Genomic DNA, 13038 nt, shown 5'->3' with positions numbered 1-13038 from the left:
TTTAGTCATTTCTATCATAATCCCTTACTTGTGCTAATGACGGTAGCTGAGCATTCTATTGTTAGTTGTGAGGAGTGTTGGGGCTTCAAATTTTCAAATAATTTAAAGCACCCTACTATTAAAAATGGTGGTCACTTCATAGAAATGACACATAATAGATGATTAATGATTTGAACAACTAGAGTAAAGAAGGATATGAATAAATTAATTCCAATGGACCCCATGAAAGACTAGTGTTTTTGATCTGTAGAAAAGATGATATGAACAGAGAATTAAAATGAATGAAACATGAAAATATAAGAAATACCCATTTCAGAAAATCAAGTTTCCAAGCTCCAGTAAAAATATTAGATCTGTACAATGTGTTTTTGGCTGTAGACCATACAAAAGACTGTAAGAAGGCTGAAAAGCTTGTTATTTCGACCTGCATGAAAGAAAATGTCGATTTGGAATAAAAATGTATGCAAATATCAAATCTGATGAAGACCCATTTTAGAAGTGGATGTTTCCTACTACCACAAAATATTTCAGATTCGTATATGAAGTTTAAGGCTGTCGACCAAACAAAAACCCGAAAGATAGCTTAAAACAAGGTTATTGACTAACTAGTTTGCATATTAATTTCAAAGGGTTTTGTTAATTTTAATGGAAAATGGTGACTTTTCACCCCAAAAGGGGTATGATGCCTATTCAACCACATATATAAGTGGCTAAAAAATGTAGATATGAGATGGGGAGTGAAAGAAAAATATAGGAGAGACTCTAGATAATATTGTACTATTTTGAACATTTTAATACAATCAGTTGTTTTCTTTCGCATATGTTTTGTGAGTTATTTCATTTTCTGTAAGTAGTTGTTTGTGATATTATCTAAAGGAGATAAGGTTATTCGTATTCTTACAGTGAAGTTTATGTTTCTATGTTATAAACTTGGATTAATAGTATCTACTTGCAAATTGTAATTGTTCCTTGTAGTTCTTCCTTGGATGGTCCTTTAAGGTTAAGGTTAAATTCATTCAAGCGGTTTATGATATAAACATTTAACAAATCTCATAAAAAACAGTAACTGATAGATTTACCAGAAGGGGTAGGTTTAAAAACTGTCTCACAAATCATACATTAAGTCCCAGAGAAATATAAGACTCTGTAGCCCAAATAACAGGAAAGACACTGGTCATTCACAAATCACAACCTTTACCGTATTAATTACTTTTACATTAAAGCAATAGGACTAGTTGAGTAGGACACATAAAACCAATTAGCAATAGTATACATACATGTAAATTTCAAATACAAAGATCAAATAGCTTCCACAACAACAATCTTGAACTCATCTAAAAGCCACCCATCCTAGGAACCTATGCCATTTTGAGATAGGAAGAAGTTAGATTAAGATAAACAATCTGCTATGAAAAACATTAGTCATCGAAAGACACTAGGGAATAGGTATACCCGCCTAGGTCTTGCAGAGCCTAAAGTGAGGGAGTTAGTAACCAAATAGGTTCACTCTATAAGTTGGCCAAGTCAAATTGGAGAGTTTGATCATAGGAATTGGCATTTCCTTAGAACCAATCCAATCTGTTGATTTGAGATCCAACAAGGAGAATCATCTCCTTTATTCTTCTCCATGCCAACAATATTATCCCATGATAATTGTGTAAGTCTTATGCTAATGTAATCTTGTTTAATTTTGTTGATGTTGTGTTATTATGAACTTGGTAATGATGTCACATGCTTTGATCATGATGTTTAGTTTTGATAACATTGTGTATACAAGCACAATATTATGTCACATATTTGTTGCAATCATAAAACAAAAAAAATAATCAATATATTTTTTTTCTAATGTTATAATGCAAAAATTGAAATATTACATAGATCATTGATCAAATCCAACAAATCTTTAAAATTCAAACTTTTTGAATAAGAAAGGTGGTCAAATCTGATCTTCTACACCTAATTCCTAAACTTAAAGCATCTTCAATGCAATAAATATACTATTTGATAAACCAAAACAAATAAACCACACATTAAACAATTAATTATCAAAGTGGTATACAACAAATGCTACAAACTGCCCATCTATATGCATGAACTGGAACAACGCTATGATTTAATATAACTCTTCTTATTATATAGTTCAATACATGAAGACAATGATTTTGATCAATCTGGAGCTAAACTAACAAAAACAAGTACACTTATGTAGTATCATAGTTATACAATTCAATTTTGATGTCATGAGAACATATTTTTCAAAGCATTTTTTATTATATTGACTACAAACTTTCACATGCTTACACATGATCTACATTTTCTTATTAGAAAACTGCATATAAATAAATTTATTTACATAAATTAAAACAATTCACAATAACAAATTAACAATAGATATTAGCCAAAATCTGCTATCTTTGTTAAACTTTTCCACCTTTTCCTTCACACACATCACAAGGAGTATATCCTGAACGCTCACAATAAGGGCATTTGGCTTCTTCTATCCATTCCAAGAACTGCAACACATGATTCATCATCAATCTCAAGGAATAGACATGACTTTTGCAATGCAGAAGAGAAATAGTAAAACATGGTAAATCATAATATTATTATCAATAGATGTCTAACCTGCTCTTCGACATTCATTTCGCCAGTGCCTTCACATTCTGGAGAGAAACATGAGTAGAACTTGTGAGTTGAGAGCTGTTGGGAATGTGAAGCCCAATGGTCCAATGACCTTTCGCCTTCTCCTAGCTATTCGTTTTATAGCTCAATACGATTGTATAAATGTGTGTAGTCCATGTATGGTATGGTGATTGATTAATAGAAGTTATTCCCTGCTGTGAGTGTGGATGTAGGCAAATTTGCCGAACCACGATAAATCGTGTGTTGTTTGTCTTTTCTGTTTTTGTTATGTGTTTTCTCTACTCGTTTTTAATCTAACAATTGGTATCAGAGCCATGGTTGGCTTGAGCAGAGATGAAAGGTAGATAGATAGAGGATTGAAAATTCTCGAGAAGATGCAGAAGTTTGAAGGTAGAGAAACTGGTTGCTGGTATTGTGGCAAGCCAGCCACGTCAAAAGAAATTGTTGGTCTTTCAAGAAGGCTAAAAGGCAACCAAAAATTGTAGACACCGATTTAGTCATCGAGGAATTTCTTGCAAATTTAGACTCGGTGGAGAGTAAAATTGTGCAAGTGAAGGCTAAAACGAAGCGTCGTGTACATTGGTGGGATGGCTGGAAAGATGAGGAGAATTTGGACTTGAAAGATGATAAGATTAATAGTGAAGTCGAAGAATTTCAAGAGAATGGTGATTGTCCCCAAACTGCTAAAGAGAGACGGCCTATCGAGACCCAGATTCAATTCGCTGTTGAGTTTACCTCCCGAGACAAGGAGGAGCAGAGTTGTGGCCCTGGGAAGCTTAGCAATGACGAGAGGATATCCACAGATGGCCCAAAGCAAGCAGAATTTGCTGCACATGCCACTGATGACATGTCGTTGTTTCCTTGGTTGAAGGAGGACCAGGGGGGGAGTCCAAACGACGTCGTCATGGAGAAGGAAGGTGGTCAAAGTCTCGCGGTTGCCATGTTTCCAGAGGTGTTGGGAGTTTTCAGTTGCACACAATCAGAAGCGAAAGTCTGTTCTGTACATGATGTTGGCTTTGATAAAGCTTCAGAGAGCGCTATAGACAGCCTAGCTTTGGCAAAGATAGAGCGGAGTCGAAGAGACAACATCATGAAGTACCATGACAAAAGGGAAGACGAGGAGTTTTTGAATGAATTTAACAAGGCCTTTGTGAATGACACCCTCGTTGAAGATAAACTCACACTGGACTGGGAGGCATCTAAAGATCGGTCTTGGTTCATATCCTCCCACGCTCTTCTCAAACCCTCGCCTGATCAAGAGCAAGATGAGCGCACAGAGGTTTATAAGGCTCCGTGTATTGATGCAGTAGGAGGCATATTGGCACCTATCCAGCCATGGTCTAGGCTAGTGTTTATAAATACAAAGTCTCCTGTGAATTGCATGGCCGGTTTGGAAGGCACAGAGCAGAAGAAATACTCAGGGCTAGAAGAGCATGCCCATTGTTTTGGGGTCTTCAAAGAAAATGAACCAGCTGGAATTAGGAGTGATGATGACTGTGCTCTGCATCCGTATGAGGAGGGTGCAAATTGGAGTGAGGTAGCAGAGCAGAGCTCTGCAGATGGCATGACCTTAGCAAAATTAAAGATGCACTCCGATAAACACAGACATTCTTCTTTAACTGAGGCCCAACGGGATTTGTTTGCAGCGAAGAATGGTTTGACAGAGGAGGATTCGGGGTACCTGTCATACGTAGCGGACAAGAAAGGCCTGTATATTAAGAACTTGCCAGTTAAAGAATTACTGGACAAAGAAAATCCTCACGTTATTGGTAACGGAACTGTTGTGATGGCGGTTTTGTTAAAGAATTGGTGGCTCCAGAACAGTGGCAGGTCGAGCAGCACCAACAACAATCTACGGTTGGACGCATGAACCCCCGATTTATGGTAGCTGAGAAGAACGCTGACAAGGCGGCAGATGAGTTTCAAGGCGTCCGAATTTTTAGGGAGCTGAAGAGGTCGTTGGCTTGTACACAGCTGGCAAACGCTCTTATGAGAGCAGAGACTTCCCCTGTAGTGAAAGAGGTCGTGGATGGAATGTTTCCCATGACAGCTGTGTGGGGTCCTAGCAGGACAATCATTCCGGATGCCAGGAATGATTCCTCACTGCAAAATATGGGGCAACGTCTCCAAGGTGAGGATATTCACCAAAGGGATTTTTGTATGTTTGAGTCAGAAATGTCCAGGAGTTTTGCAGTTGAAGACCAGGATAACCTCATTGCGAGGTTGGAGGTGAAAAACCAGACACTCAAGGAGCACCTGCTTTTATTGGCAGAGAAAATGGACTCGGTTAATGTGGTACTGGACATTAATGACCATCTGTCCATCTTAGGTTATGCAGATGACAGTAACAGACTTCCAAAGCAATATGTGGAGACGTTTATGAGGATCATGGGCATATTGAAAGAAGTGGCAGTGCAGAGATTTGGGAAGGGTCCTGTGGCAGGGGATCGTCAAGATTACAGACCACCTCTGGATGGGAGAGGTCTAGAAAGAGAGGGAGGAAATGAGGCGTTTTACGTTTTGGACCTAGGTATTGCGAGATCTAGGAATGTGGAAAATTCTGAGCAGTTGTTGAAGACCCCGGGAGAAGAGACAACTCTTCATATAGCCGCTCATAATGAGCACAAGAAAGTGGAGACTAAGGACGATTCTGAGGCTTCAACAATACCGGCTGTGGAAGACGAGGGTGGTGTTATTTTAACAAAGAAGCCTTCGTCGTATGCTGTGAGTTGCATAAATGACCTGGCCTATGCACTGTGTACAAGTCGGAAGCGGACTTGGGTGTTGATGGAGAAAAGTGGCATTTTCCTCACTGGAATGCTTGAGGATGGTCGACCAGCATTTGTGGTTATTAGCTCACGAGATCAATTGCAGAACAGCGCCACTCAAGGTTTTACAAACTTTTTGACCGCAGGTTGCAAGGTGGATACAAAGGATGTCAATTGTACAGTCTGTGTGCAGGACTGTTTTGACAATTTGTTTGTACCACATAGTCAAAATTGGTCAATGCCATGTTCATTTAAGAATTCACAGAGTATGGTCGATGAAGGTGTGGCTAGTGTGATGGAGGTGAGCCTCGATTGGGGGCACCCTGCTACAACTAGTACTGAGTGCCTGAAGCTTCTTATTAGTTTTTGCATCCTTGCGGGTGAGCTTCGGCTGTTAGTTTTTATTAAGACTGATAGCAATTGGAGAAGGCGTATCCATAGTGTTCGTGAACAAGAGTTCGCGAAGTTAAAATCTTGCAGACTAGGTGCAATGCAGGTTTTGAATTGAAGCAGGGATGTTGTTTTGCATGGCTGTACCAGTTGGCCTTCACGGGGGTGATTGTTGGGAATGTGAAGCCCAATGGTCCAATGACCTTTCGCCTTCTCCTAGCTATTCGTTTTATAGCTGAATACGATTGTATAAATATGTGTGTAGTCCATGTATGGTATGGTGATTGATTAATAGAAGTTATTCCCTGCTGTGAGTGTGGATGTAGGCAAATTTGCCGAACCACGATAAATCGTGTGTTGTTTGTCTTTTCTGTTTTTGTTATGTGTTTTCTCTGCTCGTTTTTAAACTAACAAGAGCATCATTTCATTTACTAAAATAACTTTGTGAAAGGGAAATGATATGTTACCTGTACACAGCATTTTGCCTTCCCCTCGACAACTAAAACACCTTGCACTTGTCCCAACTTTGGTGCCACCACCATTTTGTTTGCTTTTAAGCCTCTGAGGTTCTTCCCACCTGTTTTCTCCCAGGAGATACACTCGTTTTTCAGATATTTCAACTCCTCCTGCTTTACTTATTATGGCCTGTTCGATCTTTGCAATTGGTTTTTGAACAGAGCCATTTATCTTTTCCTGTGCCATCTTCAACTGAACAGCATTTTACGAGACATATTGGAAGTTGGAACTGAGATTAATTGACTAATTGTCATGAAAGCATGAAAATGTTTTACATCTTTCTTCCGAGACATCTTGAATTAGATATTTCTCCTTTCTTCATGACTAGCAACTCTGGTTTCAATTAAACTAGACATGTTCAGGGAGAGTGACACATAATAAGATTCACTGAAGCCAAAAAAAACACAGAGAAGTTCCTTTTTTAGTAAGTTGCCATATAGAATGAGACTTCCTTTCTATCTTCTCTACTACACGTGATAACCTTTCACTTCTTAAGCAGGAGACCTTTAAGTGGAATTAATAGTAAGCAGAGAGTTTTGAATTTCTTTTTCAATGGATGGACGATTTTGATGAGAAAAGACAGTCTAGGAGCACTAATGCTTGAGCACAAATCTAATGAATTGCTACTTGAGAACTTCAAAGGGCATTGAGCTACAAGTGTACAAGTTTTATTTTCAAAGTAATCAAACAATTGGGTACTCTGATCTTATAATTCCAAAAACTGAACAAAATTTTAAGAACAACGAAGGAAAGACAAACTTACCTTCCCTGGCAATGGAAGAGAAGCACCATTAGTCAATTCTTCCTCTAACTCAGTATCCAGCATTTCGTCCCCTAGCAATTTTGCCAAGAGTTCTGCCGTCATTGTTCCGTCCTCTACGATCCCTAGGGTTGCCTGTTGAAAAACATACAATGGATTTCAATTCTAAGGCCTGAACTACATAAGTAAGAATTGACTAAAACTTGCTTATTTTTCTGCTTGATTATATAGCCATCCTATCATTATTGCTAAGTTCAAAGTGAATCCTCCCCATCAGAAGTGTTTCCTTTGAATTAAAATTATCCCTTCCCCTCAAGAGTAAAACAAAATCCCAATGATAAGACTAAACTAATTTACTGATTCTGTGGCTGTCCACACTGAACCAATGTTGCCGTTGCTTACACAGCAAAGCACTCTCACAAGTTCATTACAAGTGGAAATAATCCCATAATAATTGGTTAAAGATTTGGATTGTATCCTCAGCTTGGGGGCTGCAAGTAAAATTGGAGAATCCAATAAACGTCCAGTCACACATGTTGAAATCATTAATACAAACTAAAAGCAGCACAACTATGCCATTTGCTGCATATTTAATGGTAATAATAAGTGTAGAGATTGCAGCAGTTTAAATTCAAGAGAGATATACAAATAGAACTTATGTATTGTATATTTAAAGAGGATTGCACAATTTCATAGCCTCTAATAAAAAAATTGTACAAATTTTGGTTTTAAGCATTCAACTATCTAATGCTAACTGAGACTCCAAAGATTGCCAGCATATTAATAACACATGTTTTATTCCAGCACTCCTCTTTAACAAATAAATTCTCTAACATATCCGTCAAATAATAGATAATTATATAGATAGATTAATAACAATAAAAATACAAATTTAAATCTTCTTCATCAAATTTTCCTCTCCACTATTCTAAAATCCACAGGCTGTTAAATTCCCAAGGCACAAAGGCATAATTTTCCTCTACCTCATTCATATAAAGCCATAATTTCCAAATTCCCACTCTGTTAAATTTCCAAGTTTCCAAATCATGTTCTCAAACTCCCGAATTCTTAATATCTCTTATCATTAGAAAACAATACATATTGAGTTATACCTTTACAGATTCCCCCTGGCCTTAGAGATTCATCTTCTTCAGAATTAGCTCTCTATCCAACTTTACAACAAAATCTATCTTACAAGGATCAAGCCTAGATGATCTCACCATTCTGAAATCCCTTTTCTAGTGACAAATACAAAAGATACACACAAGATACACAAATAGAAATAGAATCTTTGTTATATATTCGATTGAAGAAGATTAAATGATTTTATAATCTCTGAAAAACAATTTTTTACAACCTAATTTTAATGAAAACATTTAATTGTTAAACTAAAACTAACACTTACCTATCTAAATACTCCCTAAGACGGCACTTAACTATCTAATAGTAACTGAAACTCTATTATCAGCTCTCTAAAAGACTGCCAGCATGCTAACAACACATGATTTATTCATTTATGCCAACTGTGTGAAACAAAAAATGGTGTTATCCATCCTAGGAGTAGGAGGAGAGTAATTATTGGAAATAGGTGCAAATGAATAGTTATAAATGAGTACTTACTTGCCATGACTTAACAGCTCTTTGAGTGCCTCCATCAAAGCTGGAAGATTCCATATCATCCTCTCCCGAATAGAAACCCAACCTTTGTAATGCTTCCTGTCAGTCTCAAACCCATATCGCAAATAAGATTTCCCTCTTTAACATGAATGTGAATATGAATATGAATATGAATGTCACCTGCATCTCTTTCACAGCTTCTCCTCGGGAGCCCAATTTAAGGGTGTTTCTCTTCTTATTTTTGTTGATGTTGATGTTGCTGAGGCTAGTGGTGGTGATGGTGGAGGCGGGGAAGGAAATTTGATCTTGTAAATCGGAGTGGGAAGAAATTTTCGCTTGTAAATCGGATGAGGACGAAATTTGATCTTGCAAATCCACCCCACTTGCATTAAAGTGTGGGGATGTGAGAGGGAAATGTTGTAGTAGTTGTAGTTGTAGGGTGAGAGAGGAGATTTGAGATTGAAGAACATGGACCTGAGCACGCCAGCGAGCTTCTTCTCTGAACCACCTTGCTTCCTCTCTCAACCAGCGCTGCTCTTCTCCCACCCAACGCTCCTCCTCTCTTTTCCACAATTCAGACTCTGCTGCACACACCACGCCCCTAATCTTAGTGGGAAAAGCCCGCCTCCCCTTTCTGACTTTCAGTTGATAGCGGTGAAACGCGGGGAACTGAAATCCACAAAGTGCAGCTGAGGATGCCATGCGCAATGCCAATCAGAGTCCCACCACTCACCTCCCTATAACCCCAACGTAGCGCCATTTACCACTTAGTGAAAAATAATCTCTTATATGTCCGTAGAAATGGAGTTTACTATACTAAGGGCTGAAAATTAATCTCTTAGATGTTTGTAGAAATGGATTTTACTATCCTCTTGGCATAAAATCCCTTCTACATGAATCTAGGCGAGGGGAGGGGCCTATGGTGGAGCTCATTAATCTTGTAGGTTCATGTGGAGTGTCATTTTATGGAAAATAAAATAAAAAAATTGACACTATTCTTATGTTCAATCATTGTGTCATTGAATAAATGAATAAGAGATTTTAATAATGTTTACGAGGCCAAAGTAGCCTAAGGGACTCCAGAATAGCACACCCCACTCAAAAAAGGGGTACCAAGCATTAAACACTTTGAAAACTCTTCTTTAGATCACCCCTTTGATAGTGAATTTTGATTAGCAAGTTTGTTGTTTTGTCTAAATTGTTTAAATCATTTGATTTTAGAATGTCTTCATATTTGTTGCGAATGTCACTGTAAGTCAGGGGCTCCATGACAAAGTGTTGCTTTGTCTCCACCACACCTGTGTTGCAAAATTGGCATCCTCTATTTTCCCATTATTCATTTGGTATCATCAGTCTGCCCGTTTCACACCTCAAGTGATGAGAACTAGTTTCAATTGAGCTATTAGTATTTTTGCTTTCCATTTAATATTTTCTCCTATGTAGGCTTTTTCTTCATGGTCTCTTGTTGGGTTGATTTCTTTGATATAATAGATCTTTTTACATTCATTTGTGTTAACCATAAGCTAATTCTGAATTTCTTCTTTAGTTTTTTTTATTTCCTTGTTGGTATCTAGACATTCATGGATATTGGTGCAGGAGCACCCTTCCAAGCTCTTCCTCCTTCTTTGTTTTGTTGGTGTTATGCTTCTTTTGAAGCCATTGTATATAAAATAAAGAGCCATGTGCTCATTGGTCCTAGTTAGGGTCATAGTTGAGGTCTTAGGGTCATGAGTCAAAAATTGAGATTTCTTGAAAATAGAGGGTATGTGTGTCTTTGAGGTGTTTAGGAGTCCTTCATAGCATGGTGGTGTCCTTAGGTTTGCCCAATGTGGGTCTAGGAGTCAAGAAAAGCAACATTGGGAAAGTTGCTCAAAAGTTGCAAAAGTTGCATGACAACTTTTAAAAGTTGTCAAGCAACTTTTCCACCATGAGGTCAAAATCCTTAATGTAGCATGGACAACCCTAATATGGGCACACAGACCGAGGAGAGGGTAGTATAAGTATTTCCAAACCCTAAGTTAATGGGTTGGATGTCAGACATTGTACGGCCCAAGCAAAGTGACATGACTGAGACTGAAATTTTGTTGCCAGTCAACATAAATGGAGTAAAGGAAGATTGATAATGGATTGATTTACGTGCAAAACTGTGTGGAGTGTCTTCTATGGTGTAAATACTTTCATTTTGAGCAATTAGAATAGGTTTTGGTTTGTAAGTGTGGCGTGCTTGTAAATATTTTGTAAGTTGTCTTCTTACTGTCCAGTTTTGGACTGGTTTGTGCAAATGGAATCATGACTCCATTCCCCATTGTGGAACCACCATGAAACCATGGGGAATGAGAGTGCAGACCTTGTACTATACTGCAAAGCAAGCAGGGCCCTTGAAAATGCAGGGAGGCCATCAAAAGACCCAATCCTAGGCGAGACTGAACAGTGTCCGGCTAGGAAGGGTTAAGTTGCAGAGGTCTTGGAGAGCAAGGTTGGTCAGAGGAGAGTGCACCCTTTGGAGGAGGTGTAGGGGAGTGTGTGAAGCACCATTGGTGTGAAGGAGGAGCCTCCACCAATCCAGATAAGGTGGCTAAAACACAAAACATACATTGTGACCCAGACAGACCATAAAAACCCTCTCAAAACCCTTAAAAACCCCAAAATTCACCCTAGGCACTGTACGGCCACTTGGAGGCCCAAAACTAGAGAAATCCTTGAGCCCTTGCCAAATGAATGGTTGTCCATTTTGGGAGTTTGGGTAGTTTGTGCATCATTTGTGAGAGGGAGCCCTAAAGGACTAGGTAGGAGGCCTAATTGGTCAAAATCCTTGTAACCTTATTTTGTAGGCAAAGACACAAAATAGTGAAATCAGTAAGGGGTTGGAATCTTGAAACCTCTTGGGGGCACATGAATGGGTGGAAAAACCATGAAATAGACCTGACCTAACCTTGCTAAGACCTAGGAAGCAGTAGGACAAGCCAAGCCCTTATTAGCCATAGTAAGGGGTTTTGAATCTCATGAGTAGGTGAGACCTTAGGGGCAGCATTGCAACTCATTGGTGGGTGGATTGGGCAAGGTCAGGGGATTCCTCAAGCAAGGGAAGTCCTAGAGACCCTAGGGTGTGAAGAGAACGCCAGGTGATCCAAGGGAAGGATCCAAGAGCATAGACTAGGCTAGTCTATCCCTAACACCATCCCATCAGATATTAAGGTCTCATTTCTTCATCCATTTTGATCAGCAGGTTTGTTGCTTTGTCTAGCATGGCAAGGAAGCATTGTGCCACTAGTCTCGACCACTTTTTAGCATTTAATGTGCAACCACCTATTCTTTCTCTCTTGGCCAATCTCATTAACTTTGTGTCCTTTCCCATTTACTTGTATTCCTAGTTGCTAACTTTCCAAGCATTTGAGTATTCAATGCTTTAGAACCTCATTTTTCTCGCTCATCGACACCCCAGTACCAAGATATTTCTAAATTGTTTGTTATAATAAGCACCAAAACATGTTCGAATCTACTTAGTATTCACTAAGTAATTCACGAAAGGAATGGTCATTGATGTTGGGTTCTTGCTCATTGTTCCTCTTCAATGGCATTGTAATAGCCAAGGTAAACATGGACCAATGGAATGGTCACTAATGCTTCTTAATATACATCTTTGTTTCTCTATTTTTGCGTTCACATGGTTGAACGCTTCTTGGTTTCTATACTTGTAGGTTTCCCAAAAAAATAGAATGGTCACCAATGTTGCATTGTTGATAAATGCTCTTCTAGGGCCTCATCAATCAGTGTTTGACCTAGGTGAGGATTTTTATCCATACCAAGGAAATGAATCCTGACAAAATTGTTATGTGTGCTTCTTTCATTAATGTTTTTTTGGTTTTTTGTTCATCTATGCTTTGTATTCGCTAAGTTGAAGCTTCTTTAGTTTCTTGGGTGTTTCTTTCAATATTTTTTTCTACTTTTAGTTTTCTTTTGCATTCTATAATTTCAAGTTGAATGTGTGAGGGTTTTTGTTTCTCTAACTTTGTACATAAAATATTTGAAAGATTGCAAACTTCAAAGGTGTTTATGAACATAGGTGCATTCTTTGTTTTGTAATACATTCATTCTTTACAAAAATTATAATCTTATGCTAAAGTATAACTTTCCCAATTTAAGCTATAAAAATAAGTTTTACAATTCTTTGAATCAGTTATGCAAATGGGTTATTGATAGTTTTATTGTTGTCGATAATACTGTCAAGTTGGTTCATTGTTCATTACAATATATGGGCATTATTGTGGTTAATAATATTTGAGATGCTTCTTTAAACTAGTCTTAATAGGTTTATGGTTTTTCTACATTTATTCATAGCAGCAT

General features: G+C 38.2%; 1 protein-coding gene across 2 annotated transcripts; it reads right to left on the bottom strand.

Annotated features, from left to right (window-relative positions):
• Nucleotides 1–2183: 2183 nt before the first annotated feature.
• LOC131031566 (protein disulfide isomerase pTAC5, chloroplastic) lies at nt 2184–9441 on the bottom strand. 2 transcript variants are annotated; one of them, XM_057962720.2, is made up of 6 exons: nt 8875–9441; nt 8698–8793; nt 7081–7212; nt 6269–6509; nt 2626–2663; nt 2184–2513 (listed from the first exon to the last, which is right to left on the bottom strand). In XM_057962720.2, the coding sequence occupies exons 1-6, from the start codon at nt 9394–9396 to the stop codon at nt 2418–2420; spliced, it is 1125 nt and encodes a 374-aa protein (XP_057818703.1). In that variant the 5' UTR covers nt 9397–9441; the 3' UTR covers nt 2184–2417. The 2 variants fall into 2 exon arrangements, with proteins under 2 accessions (XP_057818703.1, XP_057818707.1); XM_057962724.2 differs by lacking the exon at nt 2626–2663.
• Nucleotides 9442–13038: the final 3597 nt, after the last annotated feature.

This window comes from Cryptomeria japonica, chromosome 6 (assembly GCF_030272615.1).
Source record: "Cryptomeria japonica chromosome 6, Sugi_1.0, whole genome shotgun sequence".
NCBI lineage: Eukaryota > Viridiplantae > Streptophyta > Pinopsida > Cupressales > Cupressaceae > Cryptomeria > Cryptomeria japonica.
Note: the sequence above shows the minus strand (reverse complement) of the source record. Positions and strands in the feature narration are given on the sequence as shown.

Excerpts from the sequence above, each read along its gene's own strand:
- LOC131031566 (XM_057962720.2), bottom strand. The coding sequence starts at position 9,396 with ATGGCATCCTCAGCTGCACTTTGTGGATTTCAGTTCCCCGCGTTTCAC. Across the intron at positions 6,510-7,080 it reads CTCTTCCATTGCCAGGGAAG|TTGAAGATGGCACAGGAAAA; the intron begins GTAAGTTTGTCT and ends AATGCTGTTCAG. Across the intron at positions 2,664-6,268 it reads AGGCAAAATGCTGTGTACAG|AATGTGAAGGCACTGGCGAA; the intron begins GTAACATATCAT and ends GTTTCTCTCCAG.